At 35.9% G+C, this 11,238-nt stretch overlaps 1 protein-coding gene across 1 annotated transcript; it reads right to left on the bottom strand.

Moving 5' to 3' along the window:
- LOC143634387 (putative LRR receptor-like serine/threonine-protein kinase At1g53420) lies at positions 1 to 9,937 on the bottom strand. The gene is made up of 21 exons (XM_077102486.1): positions 9,843 to 9,937; positions 9,393 to 9,552; positions 6,879 to 6,950; positions 6,724 to 6,795; positions 6,573 to 6,644; positions 6,432 to 6,503; positions 6,283 to 6,354; positions 6,111 to 6,182; positions 5,957 to 6,028; positions 5,130 to 5,201; positions 4,961 to 5,032; positions 4,639 to 4,674; positions 4,515 to 4,555; positions 4,062 to 4,438; positions 3,790 to 3,982; positions 2,212 to 2,355; positions 1,998 to 2,116; positions 1,702 to 1,912; positions 1,374 to 1,611; positions 1,139 to 1,289; positions 1 to 396 (listed from the first exon to the last, which is right to left on the bottom strand). The coding sequence occupies exons 1-21, from the start codon at positions 9,922 to 9,924 to the stop codon at positions 1 to 3; spliced, it is 2,796 nt and encodes a 931-aa protein (XP_076958601.1). The 5' UTR covers positions 9,925 to 9,937.
- Between the last annotated feature and the right edge of the window lie 1,301 nt (positions 9,938 to 11,238).

An 11,238-nucleotide genomic window follows, 5' to 3' on the forward strand; every position in this document is an offset into this window, starting at 1 on the left:
TTAAGACAACAACTTATTCGTATCACTGGATCTGTTTTGCAAATATTCACTAAAACCGCCTCCCCGGTACAAATCCACAGCGGATGTAGACGAATCAGTGTACGGGATTGACATTTCCTCGACATGGCTCTCGTTTGTAATCTCAAGTTGCTTCATCATTTTGTCACGATCTATATCCGTCATGGAGCGGGTTTGTTCAAAAGCAAATTCTTGAGGAAATATTCTTCTTTCGAGGATTCTAACCACTGAAGACATGGCTGGCCTGTCGGCTGGAGAGATTGCAGTGCACGCTAGAGATAGATTTATAACAACCATCATCTCTTGGGTGTCGTATTTGGAATCCAGTTTCGGGTCAACTAACTCCAACAAATTACCCGTGGTTTTCAAAGATATGGCCTAGAATAAAGAAACAAGATGAACAAATGCAATATTAAAGTTTATGTACGGGCTTAAATGTTCAACCCATGAACATATATTTGTTTGGGTCAAAAACATCTTTCCTAACATGACCCATTTATCTAGCGACAAAGTTGTAAACGTGCTAATCGGTTGGTGGGTTGTCATAAATGGGTCAACGCTAACAAGTGGTACCAATTTATAAATGCTAAGCATATCATCCCAAACATGGCTTGCTTACTAAACGCCTAAACAGGTTAGCGGGGTCATCCTGTTTAATTATACGTGTTAAACATGTCAACTCAAACACCGCCTGTCAATTATACGTCTGAAGTGGTTAGCGGGCCGACATGTTTAGGTATACATGTTAAACATGTCAACCCAAACATGATCCGTTTATTAAACGGGTTAGCATGCCAAACTTTTTAACTATAGTATTAAATAAGTCAACCCAAACACGACTTGTTATTTATTGAGTTAAATAAGGACAACCGTACACATGGTTATTTTCATGTCATAATTGTGTTTTATTTACTAAACGCGGTTTGAAAGTTACCCAAAGTGATTTCAAATACATAAAACTTCTTAATGTCTTTATTAAAACAAACCGCTTATTAGTTTAAGATTATTGTCTTTCAAATCATATTAATTTTTCGCTCGAAATGGATAAAAAGGCGTCAAAAGGATCAGCCCGACCCACCAGGCCCATCAATTTTGTTAGTAATAGGTTTAAGTTAGTTACCCGATCAAGAAGAACAAACTGATTCTCCTTTGCCCTGTCAGCAATGTTACCCTTCCCGCTCACGATCTCTAACAGAACAATTCCAAAGCTATAAACATCTGCTTTATCTGTGAGGTAACCACGCAGTGCATATTCTGGAGCCATATATCCACTGAAATTTGTAACGAAAATATAAGCTTCAGTAACAAATGGATAATTAGATATGATAATGTTTTGTAAACAATTAACCACTCACTAAGTTCCAGCAACACGGGTGCTTATATGGGTGTTATCCTCTTCATCAAGCTTGGCCAAACCAAAATCAGAAATCTTGGCATTTAAATTCTTATCAAGAAGCACATTAGTTGCTTTAATGTCTCTATGCACAATCTTTAATCTTGATTCTTCATGTAGAAACGCAAGACCTTTCGCTATGCCGATACATATCCTGTATCTTGTTGGCCAATCAAGTTCCAACCGCCATTCTTTAGGCCCTGCAATCCACAAAGTATAAAGTAATAAGTGAATCAGTTATGTTTATCTCTAAAGTCAACGGTTCAAACTGACCGAAAGGATATCATTACCAAATAAAGCACGAGCAAGACTGTTGTTTTCCATGTATTCATATGCAAGCAACAACTGGTTTCCTTCAATACAACATCCATGAAGCTTCACAAGATGCGGGTGTTGCAAAGCCGATATCATGCCTAATTCATTCAAGAACTCTCTATTTCCTTGTTTTGATTTGGAAGAAAGCTGTTTTACTGCTATTAAGGTGCCATCTGGCAATACTCCCTAAATTTATATAAAGACAATATTTTCCAACATAAGTAAAAACATGTTTAATATTATCTGATTGAGAAATTAAGAACTAGATTACCTTATAAACAGGGCCAAAACCGCCTTCTCCAATCTTATTAGCAACGTCAAAATTGTTTGTTGCAGCTTTGATTTGCTTCAATGTAAAGGAACCAGTGTTAAGGTCTAAACCATTCAGCTCTGTAGAATCATAAATTAATTGAGAGAATGTAAAAATAAATAAAATTAACGGGAGTAGTCGGTAGTTCCATAGTACAGGTTTTACATGCATATACCTAGTTCCATGGTATCTCTGCGTCCTAAATAACCCCGCCACCATAAGACTCCAAGAAATATGATAATTAAGCAAACTATTCCAACCACAATTCCAGCCACAGTGCCTCCAGACATACCATTTCCATCATTCGGGACCGGGAAATCTGAATGAATAATTAAGCGTTTAAAAGAAACAATAGTCAACAGTGGTACAAGAAAAAGAAATAGCAAAGTTTCTTTTAGAAATGCTAAAAGGTTAGTGTTATGAAAGATATAGAAAACTACATGGTATTCCTAGCTAAAGAAATTGTGTTCCTAATTCTATCATTTATCGTCTTTATAGTGTGGCTCATGTCAAGTAGCCAAACATCAACTTGTTCCTGTAAGTCCTAGAGTTAATAATAAGTTGCATCCCGTTGGAGTTGGTTCATGCTAATGTCATCATCATCATCGTACTCAGTATATCCCACCAATAGCAATGCTATGGTAGGGTCTGAGGAGGGTAAGATGTAGACAGCCTTACCTAGGGATAGAGAGGCTGCTTCCGGTGAGACCCCCGGCTCGATAGTAGTTTTGAATCAAGCCTTGGACATAAGACACATAACACTCAATCATCGGGACACCGGCTGATTGGTGCATGTGCCCTTGTCTTTCGGCTATCAACACCACATGATGCCTGATTAACCTTCCGCCACTTTTAACGTTATTTTCACGTGATTAGTAAAATAACGTCAAAATTAGTGCAATTTTACTTTTGTCCACCCAAGGGTTCACACATATATACATTATATGTGCGCACCGAAAGCAGGGCGTTGGTTCATCCTAATGTCCTAGAGCTAAATAATTATTCGCACCCCGTTGGAGTTTAGGTACTTTGTTAGCTTTGTTGATGATTATTCTCGTGTTACTTGGGTTCACTACTAGAAAAAGAGATGTTTTTCTAAAATGAATTGTAGGAAATTTGTTGGAAAACTCCAGTTTCAAATAGTTATCCAACAAAAAAGTTGTTGGAAAAACAAATGCTTGAAAATCGTTTTCAACCATTTTCCAACACCTTTTCTTACAGAATTGCTACAAAAACATGTGGTAGTAAAGTTCATACAACTTTCCTACAATAACTAGTTTGACTTATCATAATGTTTATTAGATAATATTGTAGCAAAGTTGGAGCTTATTTTTTTGTTGGAAATATGTTGGAACTACTTGTCGTAAGAAATTTGTAGGAAGTGTTTGTGAGAAAATAACTTGTTTTCTAGTAGTGGTTTATTTTATGAAAACTGTCTGTGGTAATTCGGGATACATTTCTTCAATTCGGTGGCCTAACCGAAAATACACCTCAAATGAAGATGATGACATAACGCCTACAAATAATTCGATTCCTAAGGATTGAATATGTGCAAACATATACATGTCATGTACCACTATGATCACGAAGGCTCCAACTCATGTCAACACCTAAACAGAAAGTCATAACACCAGCGAAAAAGATCTTAAACATTCTGGCAGACTACAATCATTGTCACCACTAATATAGTCAACTCCAAATCATGAAACACAATATCAATCACAACACACGTTGGAAGTAAATAATAGCTTACTTGGTTTCACAGAAATAGCTGAAATAAGAGGACCATATACTCCTCGACCCGGTATATTGGTTGTTCCTTTTCCAGCCCAATAGAGACGAATTTCCAAACCGTTTGTAACATTTACGGGGTAAGTCATCACAATTGGTCTCATAGCCCCACCTGCTCTGCCACTAATATCAAAATCTGTCTCCCTCCGCACACCCTGGCATAGTACCAACCATTAAATACTTAGGTTCAAAACACATTTACTCTTTGCACAATATTCATATGTGAGAACTCACTTGAATGTAGATATCAAATACACGCCTCCCTAGGCTGCTATATGTTTCATCGTGAGTAAAAGTAATCTCGGAAAAGTGAAGACTTACATCGTAGCTTCCACTTTGCAAACAAAATCCATAATATGTCAAAGATAAAGCTGAGACTCGTGCATTCATGTACAATCGAGGGCTGTCCATCAAGAGTCTAGAAGTATTGCTTGCAGTTATAGTATAACTGTCATAGATACTGTCATCCAAAAAGTTACCAGTATTGCTAAATCCCCATTCGTTGGTTGAAGAAAAATGCGAAGGACCACCTTGTCCTATGTCACTTTCATAAGAATCTTCTCCAACTTGTAGTCCCTCTCCGCCACAATCGATATATAGCGAGTACGAAGCTAACCCAACAAAAACACAGCCATACGTTATAAAATTTGATTAACATATGCGAAGTTATATGCAAATTAATCTTACGTTTTTGGCATTCTCTACCCCATGAGCATGAGACCTTGTTACTAGTAATTGGTAAAAAATTACAAAAATAACAGTAAGTGACATAGTAATGAACGCCGTGAAATCTTTATACAAATAAACTTACGAAATAATATATTCTGAAGACGAAGCAAACAAGTTTCTGCAATAAAATAATAGAAACCTCAAGATTTAGCATGTTTAAAAAGAAACACCTTAAAGAAAGACGGGGTTGATCTTACGTCTGCCTCTCTTGACAAAAGGGTTGGTTGTTATATGTAAAATTATTAAATGACAAATCACTGCAAGAAAATCACAACATTAGTTGTTGGTATATTCTACAATCAAACAAGGGGGAAATGTCACGAGTTCAATTTTTGAAATCAAAAGATCCAAGTATGAGCCTTTACTTATTATACCTGCACATGGTTTGCATTATATAAACTTACATATTTTGCCCTGATCCTGACTCGAGCATCCAATCAGGCACACTTCCAGATAGTGAGTTTCCAGTAAGATAGCTGGCAATTAATAATACATTTCAGTAAGATGCACGTAGATAACGATACATTAGAACGAATAGTATGGAAATAGCAATACGATAGAATGAGAACGTACATGTAGTCTGTTTCACGTAGATCAGAGAACCTTTCAGGAATGGATCCGTTAAGCTTGTTAAAGCTGAAGTCTCTGTGAACAACAAAAATTATCTAATATTCTTTTCCTAACAGAGCTGTACAGGATTTTCAGTACAACAGAGGAGATATGTTTGTGTTTATGTCAATGGTATTAGAAATAGTTAAAACTAAGCTATTATTATCGTATCTATTATGTTATTATAAGTTGAACAGTGCTAGCAGTTATGTTAACACCATTAACATCTTAAGAAACGCTTCGTTTAACATTACGTCAGTTCTGTATGTATATATATGGTAGTCGAGAACGATGTCAAGTGTGGAATCATTTGTAATATCATATTACATTCAATTGATAGTATATACAGGTGTTCTTCCACATATTCTTCAAGATTATGTTTATTTTGTACGTGTTGATATTTGTTGATCGATTCCATCAAATGGAAAATAAATTTCATGTATAAAGTAAAAAACAGAGAAAAAGGTCAATAATACTAACAAGACTTTCAGTTCTTGCGGGAAAAGAGTTTCCGGAAGTGGTAACTCGCCGATTAAATTGCAACTCCTCAAGATCCTTGCAAGATTGAGTTCAGAATACATTAAAAAAACTAGTAACCGACAATTAAAAGACGCAATTCAACTTACAAGTTCTTGAAAAGCGTTGCATTACTAAAGGGTGGACAAGGGGCGTCTGGTCCTCTTAAGTCACTGATTCTCCTGCATCTCTTGACTCAGTCAGCACATTTTTTATTTTTATTTTTTTACCAAAGTTGCAACCAAAATTTAGACTATATAAGAGAAATTACTCACAAGTCTGTCAGGTTTCGCAAGAGAGTAATGCTAGAAGGTATTGGCCCCTCCAATCCACTGGCCTGAATCCGTCTGTTATTCAGAAAGTTTATTTAAATTTAGGTGGAGTACATAGCCAATACATGATAATAGAAAATATAAGAAAATGTCTCACAAGCTTGTGAGATTTGTCCATTGTCCAATGAAATCCGGGATCTTCCCGGACAAGTTGTTGCCACCAATTCGACTGCGCAAGAAACAAAAATAAAAAATATACAACTACTTCTAGCAATATAATGATCAAAGAATAGTCATATCCAAAAAGGTAGTTGAACACTTGAACTCACAACTCCTTCATATTGGTCAGTTTTGCAAATGATGCAGGCAATTCCCCCGTGAAAAGGTTGGCGTTCAGTAATCTACAACCGAAAATGAAATAGTTGTATATAGTCATCACATAATAAAATACAGAAAGCAAATGTAACAAAATTCTTACAATCTCTCAATGCTTGTAAGATTCCCAAGTTCAGCAGGAATTGGTCCATACATCAAATTGTCCTCAACCACTCTAAATAACAATTAAATAAGTTCAAAACGATAGTAATTTTGATGAGATAAGAGACTAAAAGAAATTTACAAAGATCTCAAGGTGCTGATGTTTCCGAGTTCCCTTGGGATTGATCCGTTCAACCGATTCGCGATAAGAGAACTGAAAATAAGTTTTTTGATGTGAAATGTATGTAGTACTTTAAGGTCCAAAATGGATATATTATAGTATGTTAGATTACATGTTTACGATTCGCTCCATGGAACCCCATTGTGGAGGGATGGTGCCACTGAGATAGTTGCGAGTTAAATCTCTGTAAATACAAACAAACATACAGACAATGAAAATCAATTTAACAAACAACAGATCAAACATATATAGGGGCAGAAAGCATACAGATTTTGGAGGTAACGAAGATTGACGAACTCTGGTGGGAGAGTGCCTGGTAGGTTTTGTCCTTTAAGGCTTCTGCATCATTCAGAATTCTATTAACAATACTTTAAATGATGTTTGACAAACTTAACTATTTGTAATTATAATGATTTTGAATTAGATGAATATTATTTATAACTTAAAAATAAATATTATTTAACCCGAATAGCATTTTATTTTTCTCTTAAGAACTCTTATTTACTTCTACTAACCACGCATAACTGACACTTTGTACGATTTAAATCCTTGAACATTTAGTTAGAGAGATGTGCATCTTGTCACTAGCTAGAATGCATGTCTCTTTACGCTAAGTATCGCTAATTCTTATATACACAACGTGAGCTAAAATATTATATCTACAGCTACATAATCTGATCAATAACCATTTTCTAATATCCTCTGTGTAGTAATAATCACTTGTCATCAAGAAGTACAACGGTCGTAGTGTAATTAGTTAAAAGTATGTTTAAGTTATACTTAAACAAGTATGTAAAGTCTAGGGTCTAGATGTGTCGATATAGAAGTATGTAACTTCGATGTACAGGTGTCAATTTATGAATGGTTAATCTATAAATAGGACAACAGTCAGAACGTTTATATCATTCAATCCAAGTTAGAGTTTGAATCCAAGTGTTTTATTCATATCTTCTTGTTCATCTATTATCTTTATTAATTCATTAATCAAATATCATCAAGTTTGGGCCAATAAAGGATGGAGGAACATCAATGACTTTCCGGTGCCCGATCCTTAACGAGACAAATTATACTATTTGGGCGGTAAAAATTAAAGGGCTCTTTAATGTCCATGGTATAAGGGAAGCGGTTGAACCAAAAGCAGGGACTGAAGTCGATGAGAAAAAGAATAACACGACAATTGCATTACTATACCAAGCAATTGCTGAAAATTTGGTATTGCAAATTGCTAATCTTACTTCAGCGGAAGAAATTTGGGAAACATTAAATGTTCGACATGTTGGAGTTGATAGGGTTAAGGAGGCACGTATTGAGACACTCGAGTTGGAGTTTGAATATCTGAAGATGAATATTGGTGATTCACTTGATGTCTATGTAGGAAAGATCAGTCGAATTGCAACACAAGGAAGCACTCTTGGGCATACGATGAATGAGAAAAGATTGGTTCGAAAACTTTTGGGTTATGTACAGAAAAGTTTGTTCAAATTGTGGCATCAATTGAATAGTTTGTTGATCTTAACAATATGTGATGCAGCGTACTAATAGAGAATGAAGGTTAATCACGTTGATTCTCGGAATACCTGTGAAGATCCTTCCCAAACCCCAAATTCGACCAAAAAGTCAAGAATTTGAAAAGACAAAGTAATTTTATTCTACTCCGATTAATGATCAATCACAAACATTCATAGAATATTAATAGAGAATCCAAAATAGGCTTGGGCCGAAACAAACAACCATATGCCCAACAACAGCCCAAAACAAAACCCGAAAAGTAAACGAAAACATAAAAATGCCTTAAAAGGGAATCTAGAAGGCTTATATCGGAAAATAAACAGGATAACCCGCCTATGGCTGGTTACCACAACGTGGCTCACGTTCCAACGGTCGTTTTGACTGGTAGCACGCCTGAAACGGAGGCCCGTAACCCACGTTAAGCCCATTATCGTGCAGCCCCTTTTGAAGCGCGATCTTAGGCCTCCAGAAACATCATGGCCCGGTCTTCTACACTTGAGGCCACATCACTATGCCATTTCAAGAAGCGGTTGGGAGATTAAAGGCTTTCGAGGAATGCACAGAGAAGAAAATTGAGGAGGAAGATGTGTATAGGAAGTTACTATTCAGTGGAGCAAACGAAAAATGGAAGGGTAAACACCAGAAGTGTGAGCATTACGGTTGTAGAAACTCGAATCAAGAGGACTTTGGACATAGACGAGGGAAAGGTCAGATGTCAGGGACAAGTCGAGGTGATAGTGGAGTGCAACAAGATAAGAGCCATATAAGGTGTTACAAGTGTAATGAACTTGGACATTACAGGAGTGAATGTCCAAACTTGGAAGGAAGAGATAGGCAAACTTGGTCCAGGATGAAGACGAGGAACCGACGTTGCTGTAATTAGATCTTGATGAAGATGGTCGTGATTAAGGGGGTGAATGTAGTATTAATCACTCGTCATCAAGAAGTACACGGGTCGTAGTGTAATTAGTTAAAAGTATGTTTAAGTTATACTTAAACAAGTATGTAAAGTCTAGGATCTAGATGTGTCAATATGGAAGTATGTAACTTCCATGTACAAGTGTCAATTTATAATTGGTTCATGTAATCTATAAATAGGACAACAATTAGAACATTTAAATCATTCAATCCAAGTTAGAGTTTGAATCAAAGTGTGTTGTTCATATCTTTTTGTTCATCTGTTATCTTTATCAATTCATTAATCAAAGATCATCAAGTTTGGGCCAACACTATGTATAACTCGGTTAAGAGTGATTGGGAAGAGAAAATTACATGCTGGTAACGCGACATATTGTGTTGTTTGGTTGACTACAGTCGCAACTGATGCTATTATCATATGAGACATTAGAAGAACCAATCCAATCACAACACAAACGCCCTTGGAAATCCCAATCTCTACCCATCTTTCTTTCAATCTCATTCAACGCACCACCTGAAAAAAGAAAAATTAAATACAACAGAACAAGAATCATCATATCCACTACTTCAATGGTGTTTGGGATTGCTTACTAAAACTACTTTTTTTATTGCATTTTGATAACAGATAAGCAGTTTTCTTAACCAAATCATTGCCTACGCACACGGCACACATAAAATAAACAGTTTTCTACAAAGAAAAACTTTAAACAACTTTATAGATAAGATCTTAAGCAGACAAACATCTTTAATAAGCAATCCTCAACGCCTTGTCATGATGAATATGATGTATTACAATTTACAAACCTTCATCGGCGGAAAGACAAGTCGTGTCTAGGGCTGCAAAACTGAACGGGAGCCACCCAACACATAGAATTATGAGCAACATGTTGTGTAGATCTATAAATATTTTTGGGACCTTATCATCAAGTGCATTTATATATGTATACTTAAGTAATTGGAAGACAAATGCTGTGAAAACGAAGACTGGGTGTTAAGTCAATACATTTGAATTAAAATATAAATGTTTTGCAACTTATTTACGCCTCTTTCCATTCAACAAGTTAGGGTCCCATAACGTGTCACAAGCTGGTAAAAGAAGAAATAATGCACGCATTATTAACTTTTATGAAGGTTCCTTTCTTATCACCTTTTTTACTTTTCTCTATCAAGTAATTAAACAACCATTCTTTCGACTACTTCTAAGAAATCGCGTCTTCGACTTGCTAATTATTTTTTTAATTATGGTATTCGTTTAACTCGTCGTTTGGTTGGACACGCTACTGTATCCCGGATCATATAATCAATGCTACAACGTGTACAAAAACTTGCTAAAAGGTGGCATGAGTCTGAAAACTGGTAAACCCCTTTCAATGGTCAAGTGAGAAAACTCTTTAATAAGATGGCGAGTTCGAGAATCGAGCTCACTTATGCAATAGAATCTGAATCAAAGTTAGCTTCATTTTGATATTTGTTGTGCAAGACTGGGCGCCGTATAACATAAAAAAGCCAGGGTTTAATTTAAACCGCTAAATCCAATTGACACAGGTGAATTGATAAGCACGTTATTAACGGACGTAGTGTTTGGAATAAACTCACCAGTATTGTATTAATCCATAACAACTGACTAAAAAAATTGGCCGGACTACAACGCATACCACAACTCGGTATTTATAATCTAATCTATGCTATTTAAGACTAGAACTAGGATTGCTAATGAAATAATAAATTGGCCACGTAATGTTTGACATGAAACAGAATTAGGGTAACCAAATTGATTTAGAATTACGTAGTAATAAAAAATTAGTATTATAATTATAAAACATGTGGAAGATTCTTATCAGTTTTTGGCTACTGTACATCCTACTGTTGAAGTGGCTGAATATCTTCGAGGTTTTGGAAAAGTCTTTTTAAGATGTCTCTGAATAATATTCAAATACGGAAAAATATGCATGAAGGCTAGGATTATCACAGACTAAAAAGGTATTCAACATTACATTTAATACGTTGGAATCTTTCACCTCTTGTTGGAGCTTTTCTAACCACACCGGAGGAGGTGCGGTTAGAAAACCGCCCTAACTGTCACTTATAGGTATATCCGTGACATATAAGTGTTTTTTAAAAAGACGTGTTTTTTTGTATTTTGTGTAACCGTGCCATATAACTCTATATGTGGCATATGAGTTTTTTAAAAATACGTGTT

This window comes from Bidens hawaiensis, unplaced genomic scaffold (genome assembly GCF_021521415.1).
Source record: "Bidens hawaiensis isolate Kalapana, Puna unplaced genomic scaffold, B.hawaiensis_p1.1 tig00007048_1, whole genome shotgun sequence".
Lineage (NCBI taxonomy): Eukaryota > Viridiplantae > Streptophyta > Magnoliopsida > Asterales > Asteraceae > Bidens > Bidens hawaiensis.